This window comes from Larus michahellis, chromosome 3, assembly GCF_964199755.1.
Source record: "Larus michahellis chromosome 3, bLarMic1.1, whole genome shotgun sequence".
NCBI classification, from domain to species: Eukaryota; Metazoa; Chordata; class Aves; order Charadriiformes; family Laridae; genus Larus; species Larus michahellis.
The window spans coordinates 48,965,382-48,982,451 of NC_133898.1; the positions used below are offsets into that span (position 1 = coordinate 48,965,382).

General features: G+C 40.4%; 2 protein-coding genes and 1 long non-coding RNA gene across 9 annotated transcripts in view; 2 read left to right on the plus strand and 1 right to left on the minus strand.

Moving 5' to 3' along the window:
• Window positions 1–6,120, plus strand: part of ERO1B (endoplasmic reticulum oxidoreductase 1 beta) — a 29,428-nt gene extending 23,308 nt beyond the window's left edge. The window contains exons 10-15 of the mRNA XM_074580056.1: window positions 298–390; window positions 556–802; window positions 1,654–1,723; window positions 3,402–3,488; window positions 4,727–4,860; window positions 5,777–6,120. Coding sequence (XP_074436157.1) covers window positions 298–390; window positions 556–802; window positions 1,654–1,723; window positions 3,402–3,488; window positions 4,727–4,860; window positions 5,777–5,837 — 692 coding nt within the window. The 3' untranslated portion in view covers window positions 5,838–6,120. The remainder of the gene's footprint in view (window positions 1–297; window positions 391–555; window positions 803–1,653; window positions 1,724–3,401; window positions 3,489–4,726; window positions 4,861–5,776) is intronic.
• A 1,598-nt stretch (window positions 6,121–7,718) lies between these two features.
• Window positions 7,719–9,514, plus strand: LOC141740787 (uncharacterized). Its single transcript, XR_012586143.1, has 2 exons — window positions 7,719–7,894; window positions 8,324–9,514. It is a non-coding gene; the product is annotated as an uncharacterized LOC141740787 (long non-coding RNA).
• A 2,122-nt stretch (window positions 9,515–11,636) lies between these two features.
• GPR137B (G protein-coupled receptor 137B) overlaps window positions 11,637–17,070 on the minus strand; it is a 34,021-nt gene continuing 28,587 nt past the window's right edge. For all 7 annotated transcript variants that reach the window (XM_074580058.1, XM_074580060.1, XM_074580064.1 and 4 more), the window contains 2 exons: window positions 13,807–13,931; window positions 11,637–12,247 (listed from right to left, as the gene is read on the minus strand). In XM_074580058.1, coding sequence (XP_074436159.1) covers window positions 12,136–12,247; window positions 13,807–13,931 — 237 coding nt within the window. In that variant the 3' untranslated portion in view covers window positions 11,637–12,135. The remainder of the gene's footprint in view (window positions 12,248–13,806; window positions 13,932–17,070) is intronic.

Consider the following 17,070-nt stretch of genomic DNA (forward strand, 5'->3'; position numbering starts at 1 on the left):
GGCAATTTATCTGTACTAATTTGACCAGATACTTATTCGGTTGTATTTATTAGAACACTAAATTACCAAGTAAGAAATGTGAAACTTCATTCTTAGTAAGTCTTTATATAAAAAATAAGAGTTAAACTTTTCCTGTGATGGCTATAAGGGCTTATTAACAATGCTGAAGTACCGTAATTGTAACTCTTTAAAGTTAAACAAGGCAGACTTGCATCGCCAAAATGTCAAAATATATTAATTTAAAGACATTATTTCCAGTATTTAGTTTGGAGTTTGATGGTCTTTTTTCCCGGACAGGTCTTTGCCTTGAGAAAAGAGTGTTTTATAAACTCATATCTGGACTTCATGCTAGCATCAACTTGCATCTGTGTGCAAATTATCTTCTTGAAGGTAATTTAAATCTAGGTAAAATTGCTGAATGGAATTTTGCGATATCTGTAACATGTATTTGTTGTGTGGTTTTTTTCTGAAAATTTTTGATCTATACTTAGTTGCTTTCTTTTTCTAAATATGCATATTTTATTCCCCCTACCCTTTTTTTTTGCCTCTGTGTAGAAACGTGGGGGAAGCCTCGCTGGGGACCGAATGTGAAAGAGTTCACTCGTCGCTTTGACCCTATTGAAACAAAAGGAGAAGGACCAAGGAGGCTCAAAAATCTGTATTTCTTATATTTGATAGAGCTGCGTGCTTTGTCAAAGGTTGCACCATACTTTGAGCGTTCAGTTGTTGACCTTTACACTGGAAATGGCCATGAGGATGCTGAATCTAAAGCTCTTTTACTAGATATCTTCAGGGATACAAAGTAAGGCATAAGATTTCTTTTTGTCAATAGTTTGAAATTCTGAGTTATATTCACAAGTGAGAATAGATGACTGCTTGATAGGATAGGACAAGAAGGAGAGTGGAATGAGGAAATGAAAATAATTAATGGGAGAGAACAAGAGGAATTTGTACATTTGATGGAATGAGATTAATATTTTTGAGGTTTGAATATATCAATATTTAAAAAACAAAAACACCCAATCAAAAGAACAAAATAAGGCAAAAACCACACAACAGCCTGAACACCCTGGGCTACTCCCTGTTTGTTGCTTTTTCTGATTCTTCAGTATAATATGCACATGATTTATTTTGAAAAGGAAAATAATACATGTAGTCTTTTCATGATCCAGTGAGTTAACCAGCTTTTATCATAGACTTAACTCTGGTGCTCTAGACATCCCTTCTTCCTTCTGTTTGTTCTTTAAGGTTCTCTAACCCAGTTCCTTTGCTCACCTTCTTGCTAATTTCTGTGATTGGTAATGTTCTGTGTGGCTTCATTGCTGTCCTTAATCAAAATCTTGCTAGGTATTTGACATGTGGTGAGACAACAGTCAACTGAAAGACAAACATTAAGACAATTTCAGCATGCATTAGAAAGAAAGCTTCATCAGTGGAAAAGAGAATTCTCAACAAAACTGTAAATAACAGATTTCAAGTTACAGTGATTGAATAGTAAAACTGAGACCATTCAGTAATTTTTTAAGAGCTATTCTGCAAAGACTAGGAACTCCAAAAAGTATTTTACACTAGTGGCATCAGCTGCTCACCAAGCTTGATGGAATGCTGTAGTTCATGCCAGCATTTGGTTTTTTTGCATTTTGTCTTTATTAGGTCCTTCCATATGCACTTTGATGAAAAGTCCATGTTTGCTGGAGATAAAAAAGGAGCCAAGTCATTAAAGGTAAGTCTAGTTTTCTGAATGACATCCAAAATACCCACGTTAGAATTAAGTAGAGTTATTTTAGAAAACTACTCTACTTACCAGAAGCATGCTTCTGAGAGTAGAAAAGGCAGGGATGAAAACTTACGGAATTGTATCTGAGGCCTCTGATTCTACTTTGTAGTAAATGAATGCAAGGTGGTGTCCTGAGCCCAGCAGACTGAAATCTCTGTTTTAGTGCCTTGGGTCTGCCATCAGGTCTGTGGTGAGGCAAATGAGTTGATTGGTATTACCAGTAGTAGCAATAGTGTTTTTTAAATACAGTATGTTTCACATAAGCATCAGAAAAAGTAAAGCACCAAAACAATAACCCAGTGACATTTGGTTAAAAAAAAAAAAAAGCTTTATATAGTATAATATATAAGAAGGACATGGACCTGTTGGAGCGGGTCCGGGGGAGGGCCACAAAGATGATCAGAGGGCTGGAGCACCTCTCCTACGAAGACAGGCTGAGAGAGTTGGGGTTGTTCAGCCTGGAGAAGAGAAGGCTCCGGGGAGACCTTGTAGCGGCCTTCCAGTACCTGAAGAGGGCCTACAGGAAAGCTGGGGAGGGGCTGTTTGCAAGGGCATGTAGCGATAGGACGAGGGGCAATGGTTTTAAGCTAGAGCAGGGCAGGTTTAGATTAGACATTAGGAAGAAGTTCTTTACAATGAGGGTGGTGAGACACCGGAACAGGTTGCCCAGAGAGGTGGTGGAGGGCCCACCCCTGGAGACATTTAAGGCCAGGCTGGATGAGGCTCTGAGCAACCTGATCTAGTTGAAGATGTCCCTGCTTACTGCAGAGGGGTTGGACTAGATGACCTTTAAAGGTCCCTTCCAACCCAACACATTCTATGATTCTATATAACGTAATATAATATTATACTTAACATTAGAAAAGCATAGTTCCTAAACATGGGAACCAAATGTGAATGCTGTGACTGCCTAGTAACTTCCGGCGTTAACATGCTGGTGTTCAGCGCGGTGTGCACTACAATTACACAGTTGGAGAGTGGCTCAGTAATAAAGGTCTGTTTTAATACTTATTAACGCATTTAATACTTATTTCAGTAGAGTATGTAATTTCATCAGCATTAGAAAGAATGCTATTAGAAAGGTGCCAGTAGATTATCAGTGCAGCTAGTGTTTTTCTGACCTTAAATATTTAATTGAGATCATCTTAATTAGTTCTGTGCTATGCTTGCTTCCACCTTGACTGAAGCTGCAAAGCAACAATCTACCCACAGCTTTGGACAGGAAATGTCTTTTGTGAATTGTGACTTGTTTGCCTGTTTGTCAAAAAGGGATTTGAATAATGGTAGAAAAATTGGGCAGGGACACAGATACAGTATTTAATTGCTCAGAAAGTTTTGAGCAAGTTGCTAGAAACTCAGTGTACAGAATCCAAGCGTTACTCTGCATGTCCTGTATTCTTGGGGGGTTTTTTTGAGGAATTAACTAATAGCATTGGCTTGGAAACAAAATTCTGGTTTCACATGGACCATAGTTATGGCCTGACCACATACAGTAGTGGTTTTGTTCTGCTTTAGTAATAGAGTAATTGATACTCTATTGGTACTAGATTAGTTAACCTTCTGTTTTTGTAAAGCTAAGAGATATTTTAAGTTAATGGTTTTTTACTTTGTTTTTAACTGATAGGAAGAATTCAGATTGCATTTCAAGAACATATCCCGCATAATGGATTGTGTTGGATGTGATAAGTGCAGGCTGTGGGGCAAACTGCAGGTATAGTTTGTTTTATGTATGTGTGCGTGGCTGGGGGGGGTTAGTAGATAAGCATCTACTTCAGTTTGGCTGGATGCCTCTTGCCTTAGCATTCAGACTTCGTGCACATGGTTGGTCTTTGATATCCTTACCTATATATTAAAAACAGACAGATGTTTAGTTCATTGTTCAATAAATTTGTTTAAAAAATTTATTTTTAGTCTACAGATGTATAATTTACTAAAAGGTATAGTTTGTAGTCTCTGAAAAAAATGTATTTAGAGAAGATGCTTCACGGCGAAGTCTTATGGCAATCAGTATCTTATCTGTATTCAGTGATCAGATGAGCCTTGCAGAATCCCCTGTGGGTGGGAAGCCTTCCTGGAAATACAGCACTTCCTTAATTGTTAGAAAATTCAGCAAGAGATTTAACTCCACAACTTGAGATATAAGAAAGAAGTAGTAATTCAGATTTTCACAATTTATGCAGAAGGCAGCAAATGAATGCAAAGGTGCACAGTAAAGCTGGAAGTTTAAAAGCAGAATTTCAGTTTCTGGACACCTTTTATTTTTTAACTGAGAACAAGTTCTTAAAACTGAAGACTAATGTTAAGTCAAGATTGGGAATAGTTGTTACTTTGGGGTGCCTACTGAACTATACTGTTGTATAACGTTAAGCTTATCAGAGTTCAGTTTTCAAAGAAATTTATAACATCAAAAATTTGGTGGTCTCTGCTGGATTTCCGGAGTTCTGCTTACCCTGTCCTAGTTAATGCTTCTGATCTATTACTGTTTTTTCCTTCTCACACAAAATGAAATAGGGCCAGATTTCTTGACCTAGAAAATTCTCTTGCAGCCAGCCTCAACCACTTTTTATCAAAATCCAGTGGTTGTTTCTATAGCCTGATTAAAAGAGGAAATACGAATAGCTGCTTCTGTTCTATTTCTGTGTAGAAAATGGGGGTTGAAACTGAAATTGCAATGTCTGCCACTGGGACTGGAGGTGGTAAAAATAGAAGTGTTGTGATACCTCGTAATAAAACCTAGTTTGACTTGGAAGGGGGGAGGGGAGAAGAAAAGGGGAGATCTGATCCAACAGCTCCTGCGGCAGTGGGGCATCTGTAAGGCAAGGGGCGGGAGGGAGCTGGAAGTGTTGTACCAGGCATATATTCCAATGCGTCTGCTGTGGCTGAGAAGAAAAGAGATGGGAAGTGAAGGAGTGATCTTATTGATCTTAAAACGTTGGACTTTTCTTCTAGACTCAAGGCTTAGGAACTGCTCTGAAGATCTTGTTTTCCGAGAAGGAGATACAGAGCCTTCCTGAGAATAGCCCGTCAAAAGGTTTTCAACTCACACGCCAAGAAATAGTTGCTCTTGTAAATGCCTTTGGAAGGTAAGTGGGTTTTTTCTTAATTATCTGTGTAGTAGAAAACCAGTAAAACTTCAGTATCAACACTCAAGGTCTGTGGAAAGATGGTATTGTACATGTAGCTGTATCTTTTAAAGGCTGAATTATTATTAGTGATACTAATAAAATTAATGCCATCAAACTGAGCATGTGGAGTGCTGATTATTAGCCTTGGACATTGTTGTGTGTTGGGATCCAATTCTTCTCTTTATCTCAAACCTCATAAATTCCATCTTGTGAAAGCTAGATTTAAGTCTCAAACAGTCTTAAGCATTAGGCTTTGGGTATGTCTCCTCAGTTTTGGATGCTGAATAGAGCTGTTCTACTTCTTTTTTTTTTTTATATTTCTGTTTTACATGTGTGTACGTCAAAAGTAGTGAAAGGGAAAAAAGATACTTGGAGATTTTTTTAATTTTCATGTATGATGTGATTATTTTTGTTAAAACTTTAATTTTGTTTAATTTTTTGAAAACAGAAAGTATTTGCCCCATTCAAGTGATGAAATAAAACATTTCAAGAGCTTTAAAAGATGTGTAGAACTTGCGTTGTTCGTCACGCTAGTTCTTCAGATCTTGAATATAACAATCTGGTCCTGTTGAAAGAATGTAATTAATGTTTATTACCTCTGCTTAGAGATTTTTATAGATGTTTAATGAAGTCAGGAAAACTTAAAACATACCTAAACTGTAATCCCTGTAGTATACTATGTAAATATAATGGAGAAGTCAGACAGTAGATCTTTTGCAGGAAAGTAATATCTTAGTTAATCTTTGGGACAGAATTGTGTTTAAAAAACAAACAAGCAAACAAAACAACAACAAAAAGCCCCCATGGAAGATGATGATTTGCACTTCTCTTTCGCAGTTGACATACTAACATTTAAGGGGTTTTTGTTTTGCAGGCTTTCCACAAGTATAAGAGAGTTGCAGAATTTTAAAGTTTTATTACAACAAACTAGGTAATGAAGGCCTTTGCACACCTCCATTAGTGAAGACCATTTACGTGACTGCATTGAGCAGAAGGAACTGATCCTTACAGGACTCACATGAACTGATAAAAAGTAAAATCAAGTACCAACTTGAATATTTATGTTCAGACTAGGAATGGTTATTAATTAGAAAAGATATTTATGAATGAAATATATAGTTTTTAAATGTGTAAATTATGCTGATCTGTTTATTTTTTAAGTTCTCTGCTCACAGTTCTGTTGTACTGAAACTACATAAATTTTCTTTATTTCCTTGTCTTTTTGAGACAGTTGTTTTATATGAAAACATATGTACCTCCACCCTGACTTGGCCTGTCCTGAGAGAGGTGGTTCGCCTCTCCCCGGTACTCAGCTTCAGTATATTCTAAGGACTGAGTATGCTGATTCTGGCTGTCTAAAAGAAAAGAAAAAACAAAACAAAAAATGGAGAAGGAAATAAGGTTCTTGTTGAGTTCTGACTTCTTACTGTAATAATGAAACTTACTTAAAAATAGGAAATTTACTGAGCAGAAAGTTTTGTTTCACACCAAGCTCCTTTGCATCTTGCTGATATCAACATTTTTTTCCCTTATGTGCTGCTTTCCAGAAGCTCCTTTTTTTTTCTTTAAAATAACTACCTTGTCTCTGATGCAGCACAGTTGGAAGTGACACTTCTGCAGCCCTTTGGCTACTCTGCGTTTGCCTGGGGGGAGTGCAAGAGGGCAGGGGGAGATGGGTAGTGGAGTGCTGCCAGCTGAAACGCCTCAGTCAATCAAATGAGTATTTTATTTTCTAGATTGTAATCGCAAGTTCAGTTCCAGAAATTGTCTTTTTAATGTCTAAAGTGTTAAAATAGCACGTTTCAATCTTTGAGCTGTAGAAATAGATTTGCTCTTTATGGGTTATGTTTTCATGCTACGTTAAAAGGTCAGTACAAAAAAATAAGAACTTGGTTTTGTAGTCACTTTTAAAAAAAGATGCTTTTTAAAATTCATAATCATACTGACATTTAATACCGCATACTCTATCTATGCAATCCCTATCTGTATCTTCTTTAAAAGGATATTCAGCGTAATAAAACGGGTATGTTAATAATGTAACTTTCATAAAATAAGGAATTACTTGTGTATCATTGTCCACAAATGTCAATGATAATTTACCATTGTCCAAAACAGAATTCAAAAACAGCACTGCTGATTAGTAGCAACCAAATATTGGTTTAAATTTAAAATGAAGTAATAATTATTTTTTTTTCAAACCAGCATGTTTCAAAGTGAAGTTAAGCATTATGAATGTAGGAAGTGCTGGTAACAGTGTAGATAACATCTCTTGTTTTTAAAAATAAGTCTTCACAAAATAAAGTGCTCTTAAACATTTTTCACCCAACCAGATATTTAGTGACCTATTTATATAATTGATTGTAACTGTATTGGCTTCCATAATGTGGTCCTTCACAGCTGAGATTTTCTGAAAGCTGGAATACGCTCTGTGTCCCTTGTTTCCAGACTAGCCTCAAATTCCTACCTGACTGGAAATGAGACGGACTCTCCTGCTGCCACTTGCTACTATAAAAAATACAGTTTCTCAAGAACCCTCTTGAGTCAAACTGGGATAAGCTAAATGAAAGGAGGGGAAAAACCAACCAACCAACCAAACAAAAAAAAAAAAAAAAAAAAAAAAAAAAAAAAAACCCAAACCAAAAAAAAAAAGCCCACCCCCACAAAACTTTGGTGATAGTTGCACAAATTGGCAATGAACTGGTATCCAGTCCTAAGTTCCTGTTTAAGCCAGTAGATTAATTTAATGTGGAGTTGGAGAAAGCTGATACCAGTCTGGGTACGTCACGTTCTTAACCGGCAGCCTCTCTTGCCTGCAGGCACCCTTGTCTGAGCAAGTCACCACAGGCTTCCTTTTTCCAGTCAGTGGAGAAGAGCGGGCGATTTGTAGGTGGATTCACCTGGCCTCTTCCGAGCTCTGGATGATCCACTCCAGGATGCAGCGATTTGCACCCTAGAGTGGATTTTTCTCCATTAAATTGAAGTGGGAACCCAGGTAACTAGCTCAGATGTGAACATCTATGTTTGGTAAATGAGTTCCACCCCGAGTATCTAACTCTTCTGAGTAATTGTATATATTGAAAGAGTGTGGTTTTCAGTTGGCCATTAATTCCTTGCCTTTTGGATTGACCTGCAAGGGCTAGAACCTGTAGGCTCACTTGTGTGAATGCTGTATAGCTGGGACTTATCTGTGTTATTATAGTGCCTAAAGCTTTAGGCAGAATTTTTTTTATTTGAAAAAAATAAAATAGATTGTGTTGTCTGTGCTGCCCCAGGAAAGGCCTGAGTCTCAGAATTGTTTCTTTCCTTTTTCCCCTGCCTTTATGGGGAAAGTGAATTGCTTCCAACCTTCTTCTGGGGATGCAACTTGCTATTTTTCTTTTTATTTTTTTTTTTTCCACCTGTGCCTGGCTAAAATCTACAGACACTGAAGCAGCATCACATACTAGCATCGTGCACCTGCTCATGGGAGAGGTGAGAGATTTGGGCACCCAGATCCCGGGCATCTGCTCCCTGCAGCCCCCATTGGCACAGTGCAGGCAAGGCTAATCCCGTTGGGGAAGAACATAAAGAGATGGGAAGCTTTTTCTTCTTTTCCTTTGTGTCACGGAAACACGGGAATGCAGCTGAACAGCACATTCTGTGTACGGGGAAGTTCTGTCGCATTTGAAGGTACATCTCTCTTGGTGATCAAATATGGAAGGCATTTCACTTCACTGTCATTGTAGAAATAGGATGTAAGATTTTTCCTGTTACAAATCTAGTTGAAACAATTTTCCTGTCACCCTCTTTTTTTTTTTTTTCTGTATTTGATGTACATTCTGTGACTATGCTGCCTATGGAGTTTTACCCTGTGAGTTGGACGACTTAGTTCTTTATATGTTAAATTAAATTTTAGACATCTACAGGTCCGTTTTTATACTAAAGGTTAGTTACACTGTCCATGACCTGTAAACTATTCTAAATTCCGGCTTGTCAACATTGCCTGCCATTCATTTCAGAGGAAAAGTTACATTCCTTGTACAAATGACACAATGATTGTAATCCCAGAGGTAGCGAGAAGACAAAAATGTTTCTTCATTTTTCCCAAGTCATGAAGACTGATGTGAAATGGTAAAAGGACTTGGTGCAAACTGCATAGGCAAAATGTAAGGCGCTGCTGCTGAACAAGTAGCACTTCAGTGCCTGAGGAGGAAGGTGCAAATACAGATTTTAAACCAGTAAAATATAGAGACTCGTGGAAGCTGGAATAACGAAAGCTTTTTCCTCCTCCAGCTGCTGATTTGTGCTGTCTGTCATTGTATGTGCACGAAATACACCGTGCCACACTTCCTTGAGTTGTGTTTTGACGGTTGGGTTGCCTTTATCTTGACCTTGCTTTGTGCTTTTCTGGGAAATGACCTGTAATATGTTGTAAATAATCTAGATGCTTATGTTTATAAAGGAGCAATCAGCAATTCATCACTCTACAACTCCTCCATACGGCTAGCCTATTAAAATGTAATATTTATTAAAATCAAAATCAACGTTGGAACTGCTTACTGAGATCTAAACACTTCTGAACCTTTGCTATGTTTGAATCTATAAAATGCAAATTAAAGTATTTTCTGCTACAGCTTCTTTTTGTGAATGTAATTTTTGGGTTTTCACTTGAAACTTTTTTTTACTTCTCATTTCATTTCCCTTTCAGCTACACTTGGTAGAAATGATATAACTTAAATTATTTACATGTCGGCCATTTAAGCTTAAGATGCTGATCAGGTTTCCGTTCTCACTTTAATTCCTTTCAAAAAATGAATGTAACCTGTGTAGCTGTTGCTGTTCCCAGCGCACTGCGGTGTGGCAGCGCAGCAGAAATTCCTGTGGCAGAATTACAGGATGTTTCTGGATGAATATGGCCAAATTTAGCCACTGTTTCAGTCCAATTGTTTTAAGAGCTGTAAAGGCTTATTTTGAAATGAAGTTGGGTCCCTTCTGTCCCTTTCTCAGGCTAGCTTATAAAATCAATTTTGTAAATATTTTTTCTGGTTGGTTTACTCAGTGGGGCTCTTCATGTGAAATTACTCCCCCTAAAGGATTTCTGCAGTGTTCTGTTTCATTCTGCGTATGTATTTTTTTTTTTAACAAGTTATCTTACTAAAAATTTGATACACGTATTTCATCCTCGGTTTAGGTGGGTAAGTACCTGTTACACACGTGATGATAATTATAGCGATTTAACTTACATTTAACGTTGCACCTTGTTGTTTAAATCTCCTGTGTTTTGAGAGTATTTAATTCATTACTATGATTGGTTATAGTCACTTGTGATTCCACTTTCTGCATGTGTGCTGTGGCATGGGGATTAAGCTTGTTTTAAGCACAGAATTCTCATAATTAAATTTTTGCTGTGCGGCTCTATCTACTGTGAAGAAAATGTAATTCCTGCAGACTTTTCTTGCACTGGGTCTTCAGGCGGTTTTGTACAAACACGGTTGTAGAATTACAAAGGGTTTAATAAAACTTCTGTTCCTCTCCTAACCCTGTGGCAGCTTTTTTAAGCTCTGGCTGATGGTTTAATTGCCTTTTTGTCTTCAGTGAACGTTTGGGAAGAAGTAAAGAAACTCATGGAAGCTCTGGAGGGCAAACAAGTGGCAGGCTGCTTCTGCCAGAGGTAACGCTCGTGCTTTGATTTTTACCACAACGGGCCCAAAACCCAAAGAGCCTGTGGAAGACTTGGCATAGGAGTGTGGCACTGCTCTGCTTTCGGCTTCCAAGCAGCCCTGGTCGCATCTACTCCCCATCCCTTCTTTTATTCCCGTATATCCTCTGTGAAACGTGTATTCCTATGTGAAACTAGAGAGAATTCTCTAGTTCTTACATTTCCTGAAGCTGAATATGAGGAAAACACCACGCCTGTCCACCATTTGGGGATGCTGTAGTACACCTCAAAATGGACTACTTTTATACAAGTAAAGTTTACTATAAGAAATATGTTTTTCTCCTAGGGAAATGCGGATTGGATTACAGTGGGGAATTCCATGTGGGGAAGGAGAAAGAGATGCTGGGGGCGCAGAGCTCTTCACAGCAGAGCACGCCAGGCAGCACTGGGCACAATAAACAGACCTGAAGTAGAGTTGGGGTTCCTGCTTGCCTTAGTAAGCCTAAAAATAATTAATACTAATCTATGTACAAATGTCACATATTAGAATGGTATTTATTCACCATTTCTACCACAAACCACCAAATTTATCCCTGAACATACAAGGCTGAAGCATGGCTTTGCTGACCTTCTGCTAATTATGCGGAATTTATCCTTTAGGTCCACTTGAGGTTTTTCTGCTTTATGTATTTCTGGTTCTTGTTCTATTCCCAGACTGCACTTGCTAGGTTTTCAATAAATAAATAGGTACTATTTGTATCCGTCTCCCTGGCTAGGTATCTGATTTACTCTTCTACATAATATACCTAGAACTAATTGACAGAGATGATCGCATAACTTTAGTTTTTCAAACTTAGAAATTTTCAGCCTGTTCTGCAGTTCACAGTGCTCCAGGCAGAGCAGATGCCTGTCTCTGCCCTGCTGAGACTGTCCCTAGAGCTGCTGAGAAGATACAATTTTCTTGCTTTCTTAGGAGAATGCGGTGTGTTTTGAGATCGTCACTAGAGTATAGATGACTTTTAGCCTCCAACCATCATTCCGCATTGAGGAAGCAGTGATAATACGAAGAGTAAATTGTGCTCCAAGACTGTAGCAGTAAGTTGAAAAGACTGTATTTAATTGGGCTGATGTTTTTCCCTTACAGGCTTTTATGTGCATGTAAGAATTGCTACTGTCATGCATTTGAACAACCCGTTCATGTGTTTACAGTATATTCATCTTAATAATGTATTTCTAACCTAATACACAGTGTAAAAATAAAAATACTTAGAAAATAATTATGCCATTTCACTTCATGAAATTTGCTCTTTTAAAACGAGCATAAAATGATTAAATTATACTCTCTAACAACTCTATTCAAAGCCAAAAATACCATGGCTTAGAACAAGGTATTAATTAGAACAGTTCAAAGTTTAAATCATTAGCTTATACTTCTCCTTGAACTATGAAAAGCTCGTGGCAAAGACAAGTTCTTCATTTCTCTGTGCATAGGAACACTTCTAAAAACCAAAAGGTGAAGAAAAATTGCTAAGCTTTGTTTTTCAGAACATTTGTTTTAATATTGGAATGTCCTAGAACGCTGTAGTTGATTGAAGTTATATAGGGCTTGGCCGGTCCGTGTCTAGTGTTGGATCTTGCTGGAGGGATCCTATGTAAGCCATGAAGCTGTTGTTGTGATGGCCCCAGTCGTAGTAGTCTGGAGAGAAACTGAAAAAGAAAACGGAAGAATTAGTGACTTGGCAGGTTGGTGCTGCAGGTACCTAATTAACAAATGTGGGCAAAATGCAGTCACAGCGATGTAGTTCTTGCGCTGAAGTGCAAAAATAAAATAAAACCCCAAGCAGAGGTTCCGGCAGCTATTTATTTTTCGGATTTGTCAATTATTTTGGCCCAAGTGCATTCAACTCGCTGTTTCCTGACTCTTCTAGCTCTCTAAAGACTCTCCCCTTCCTGCTTCGCTCATCCGGAACGTGTTTGAAAACCCCAGCAGCCAAGTCCTGTCACTGCAAGGGCCTGGTGGTGAGAGAGCTAACCCCCCCGGGTCCATGCAGAAGGGATGGGTTCTTGGTTAGCCACTCTGGCACACTGGCTTCTCTCCCACAAGCGCTGTGAGACCACGCACGTGGCTGGCGTGGTTTCCACTGGGAACTGTGCCTGTGGTACCGGTGTGGCTGGTTCCCTCATGCCTCCGTGCAGAAGGGAGGGTGCCTCTGGCTGTAGGCTGGATACCAGCCTGGCACCCACCACCTGCAGCATCCTCGATGGGTTTAGTTACCATGTGAAGAGCTATGGCAGGGGCAGGATGACTGAGAACTGTAAATAGCGGATATCCAACTCTACCGAATCGTGGTTTGGGCTCAGAGACAGCGACTACGCAATCTTAGCTAAATGAGCGACAAGCACTAGCTCTGGGTACGTTAGCTACCGTTAGCAAGTTCGTCTTCATTTTAAGATGATGGATTACACTTATCTACTACTAGCATGCGGGAGGTACAGGAAGAAGCAAATGAGGAACATGTAACTGAGCCGCCTTCTGGGGCAGGAGAGTGTCCTGGCAGTGCCCTTCCTTCTCCGCACTGGGTGCTATCCTTCTTGCTGGGAACTGCTCCTTCCTGGAAGGGAATCCTTGCCTAAAGCTCACAGTTACACAGAGAAAACAGGCTTTTTGTGCCAGTTCTGGGTTGCGTGGCATTTTGGCAGTTAGGTGGATTCCCGTAAGCTTTTAGCAAGTGGGAAAGCAAATGCCCCCTTCATTTCAGGTAACCCCCAAGACATTTAGCCATGTTACAGGGCAACCTGAGTTGGGAGACACTCAACTGCCACCATTGCAAGCTGCTGCCTGCGCTGTCGAGCTTTGCCTTGCTCTTCCAGATGGCCGGAAGACAGCTGTTTTTCTCGGTTGCCTTGCTCACACACACGTAAACTAGTAAGTGGCACTTCTTAGACTACTCTGGGAAGAAACAGAGGGTGAAACGTGCAACCCAAACATCCCACCTGAGTTTTTCAGAGCAGCACGCTGTTACAATTCTTAAATTATGGAATCAATTTCATTCTTGTGTCCTTGCAGTCTCTGTGGGGCCCTTGGATCCCTACAGTCACTCAGTGCTGCCTTTCCACTTCAGCTTCCCCCTTCGCTTCCCCTCATCCCTTGGAATTTATGCAACGTTTGGAGCTAAATGATTTGCGTCAGTCTTCTGCAGTGTGTGAGAGTTGGTCCTCCTCCAGTTTCTGTCAGGGGAAGCAAGCGGTTCCCTCTTGTATCTCACCTGCCCTGTGCCCCCGGTGGTGCAATATTCCATGCTAGATCGTCATCGCTGTCGTATCTGCGAGGGTTGTCAAAGAAATAAGATCTGGGACTGAAGCCATGGCTTGGGACCATTCCTGCATTGGCCTGAGGGAAGGGAAACCACAGTCAAATTTTACACTTGCTGTAGACAGTAGACATCTTTCTGCATTTTCTGTTTTTCTCTACCAGCACAGTGATAGTCTACTGATCTTAACGGCTTTTTCTTTTCCTTCCTTCTAGCTAACAGAGAGGACCCATTTCTGAAAGCACCCTCCAGTATGCGTTTAACCTGTCTGCTGAATTCCTGTCCGTTCTGGACACTTTGTGCTTTTAGCCAGCTGACTTGAAGTGAGCACGGGGAAGCAGCTGACGAGCTGGAGGATATGAAATGCCTGAAGGGATTTGGTTTTACCTCCCACATCTGCAGCCCTCCCTCCTGGTGCGTTACCTCCCCTGCCTCAGGAACTGATCATGCTGAACCTTGGCACCCTGCTTAATGCAACCACAGCTGAAAAGCCTCTCTGAGCAATTTCAGTATCCACCCTACAGTGCTGTGAGTGTCAAATCCCAAGGAAAGGTCCTTTGATAAAACAGGGAAACGGGTACATGTAAGTCCTTCATTTACAAAGCATTTTGCTTTTATTTCCCTATGAATCAAAACAGAAAACACAGAAGATTCAAAAGGTCAGTTTGATTTTGGAAACAGTGCAGAGGGACATCCAGGACCCAGCTGAGCTTCTTCCATGGATCCGCTGCTTCTGTTCCCAGGGAACAGCATTCCCTGCACCTGCGGATAAGCCAGGATGACATTTTCTGCTTGGCCTTAAGCAGGAGGGCAGTTTAATCTCCCCCTATTTTTTAGATGTTAAATAACTTCAACAAAGATGAACTAAAAATAGGTCCATCTCTGTCATCTCCCCATTTCCAACGTTTGCCTGGCTGAAGGTATGGAAGGCAATGGGCCACGCACTGCCGTTATCCTTGTGTCAGCACCAAAGCACACAGACACCTCGTTCCAGGCTGTGATCATCTGTTGAGTGGAGCTTTACCTTTGAACAGAGCTGAACGCAGGCTGCCGCTAATCATACTTTTTGTTTCTGAAGTCCTGAATGAAATACAAAACCAAAGCACAACTATTTCTTAGGTCATAGAATCGTTTAGGTTGGAAAAGACCTTTAAGATCATCAAGTCCAACCGTTAAACTAGCACTGCCAAGACCACCATTAAACCATGTCCCTAAGTGCCACATCTACAGATCCTTTAAATACCTCCAGGGATGGCGACTCAACCACTTCCCTGGACAGCCTGTTCCAATGCTTGACAATGTTGGTGAAGAAATTTTTCCTAATATCCAATCTAAACCTCCCCTGGTGCAACTTGAGGCCATTTCCTCTCATCCTATCACTTGTTACTTGGGAGAAGAGACTGACCCCCAACTCGCTACAACCTCCTTTCAGGTAGTTGTAGAGGGTGTTAAGGTCTCCCCTCAGCCTCCTTTTCTCCAGGCTGAACGACCCCAGCTCCCTCAGCCCCTCCTCAGAAGACTTGTGCTCCAGACCCCTCACCAGCTTCATTGCCCTTCTCTGGACTCACTCCAGCACCTCAATGTCTTTTTTTGTGGTGAGGGGCCCAAAACTGGACACAGTACTCAAGGTGGGGCCTCACCAGTGCCGAGTACAGGGGGGGACGATCACTTCCCTAGTCCTGCTGGCCACGCCATTTCTGATACAGGCCAGAATGCTGTTGGCCTTCTTGGCCACCTGGGCACACTGCTGGCTCATATTCAGCCGGCTGTCAACCAACACCCCCAGGTCCTTTTCTGTGCAGCAGCTCTCCAGCCACTCTTCCCCAAGCCTGTAGCGCTGCATGGGGCTGTTGTGACCCAAGTGCAGGACCTGGCACTTGGCCTTGTTGAACCTCATACCGTTGGCCTTGGCCATCAATCCAGCCTGTCCACATCCCTCTGTAGAGCCTTCCTACCCTCAAGCAGGTCGACATTTCCACCCAATTTGGTGTCGTCTGCAAATTTACTGAGGGTGCACTTGATCACCTCATGCAGATCATCGATAAAGATATTAACATATTCTTGGGATTGTTCCTTATTAAAAACAAAGAACATTTTGGATTTTTACTAAATCAGAGTTGTTGTTAAGATTTTTTAACTAAAAGAGGGTTTGTTTTAATTTTAACCCCATGGTTTCTGGACGAGTATTTTCAGCCACTGGACCATTCGATACTTGACTGCTGTTAACAGTTAGCCTACCGAACACATGAGACTAAAATCCTGTGGCCCTTGGTCTCCCTCTTGTGGCATACTTGCACCGAAGTTCAGTTTTGCCTTGCTACAGAGTCTCTTCATTTTTTATTTCTATCACTGTTTCCAGTTTTCCTCTTACCATATCATACAATACCATATTGTTTAGCATAAATACAAGTCTTCTGTAGAAAAAAAACATACATGACCTATTCACTATGACAGATAATGTCTACCCTAAAAAAGGTACCCATAAAAGAAGTGGTATCACTGATGGCTCTTCTGAAATGTATCTTTATGAAGTTGGAGATTTAAGGCTTTCTGCAAATCACAATGCAAAAAAATAATGTTACACGTGTTACTGCAGTGCTCTTTGACGTGTGAGAAAATACTGCCTGTTTGACTCCATTGGAGCTCTTGTTTGAGTAGGATTCCAAGTCTTTATGTGATTTGAAAGGAGAGATTATGCCACATCCCATATTTTCCTTCTCTTGTGAATCTCTCCCACACCATCCAAACTTGACCAGCAGGTGTAGCCTTACTAAACTCGCTTTAAATAAAATTAGATCTCTCTGTGGTCACTTTTTAGAAGAGCAGCACCGCTGGACTGTACTTTAAAACATTTCCTCACTTTGCAGTTGTCCTGGTTAACTCCTAAGCAGAGTGGGACTGAGACTTTTTTGGCGATGGACACTGGGATCCCATGGAGTTTCTCAGTATGATTTCAAGTATCACAGGTGAACAGTAAGAAGGGCTTTATACAGGTTGGGATTTGTTACTTCCTTGTTCAGCTTCACTTTATCATTGTCTCTGAAATCTGCATGTGAGAATAAAAACCATCACCTTCTCTAAAAAGTTATGCCATTAATTGCTTCTCTTACTTGTGAATTTACCATTCACATCCTTCTTGGGGAAAATTGGCTTTGGTTTGGTTTGGCCTACAGAAACAGAGACATTACCTCAATAATCCTAGTGCAGGGCTGATATTTC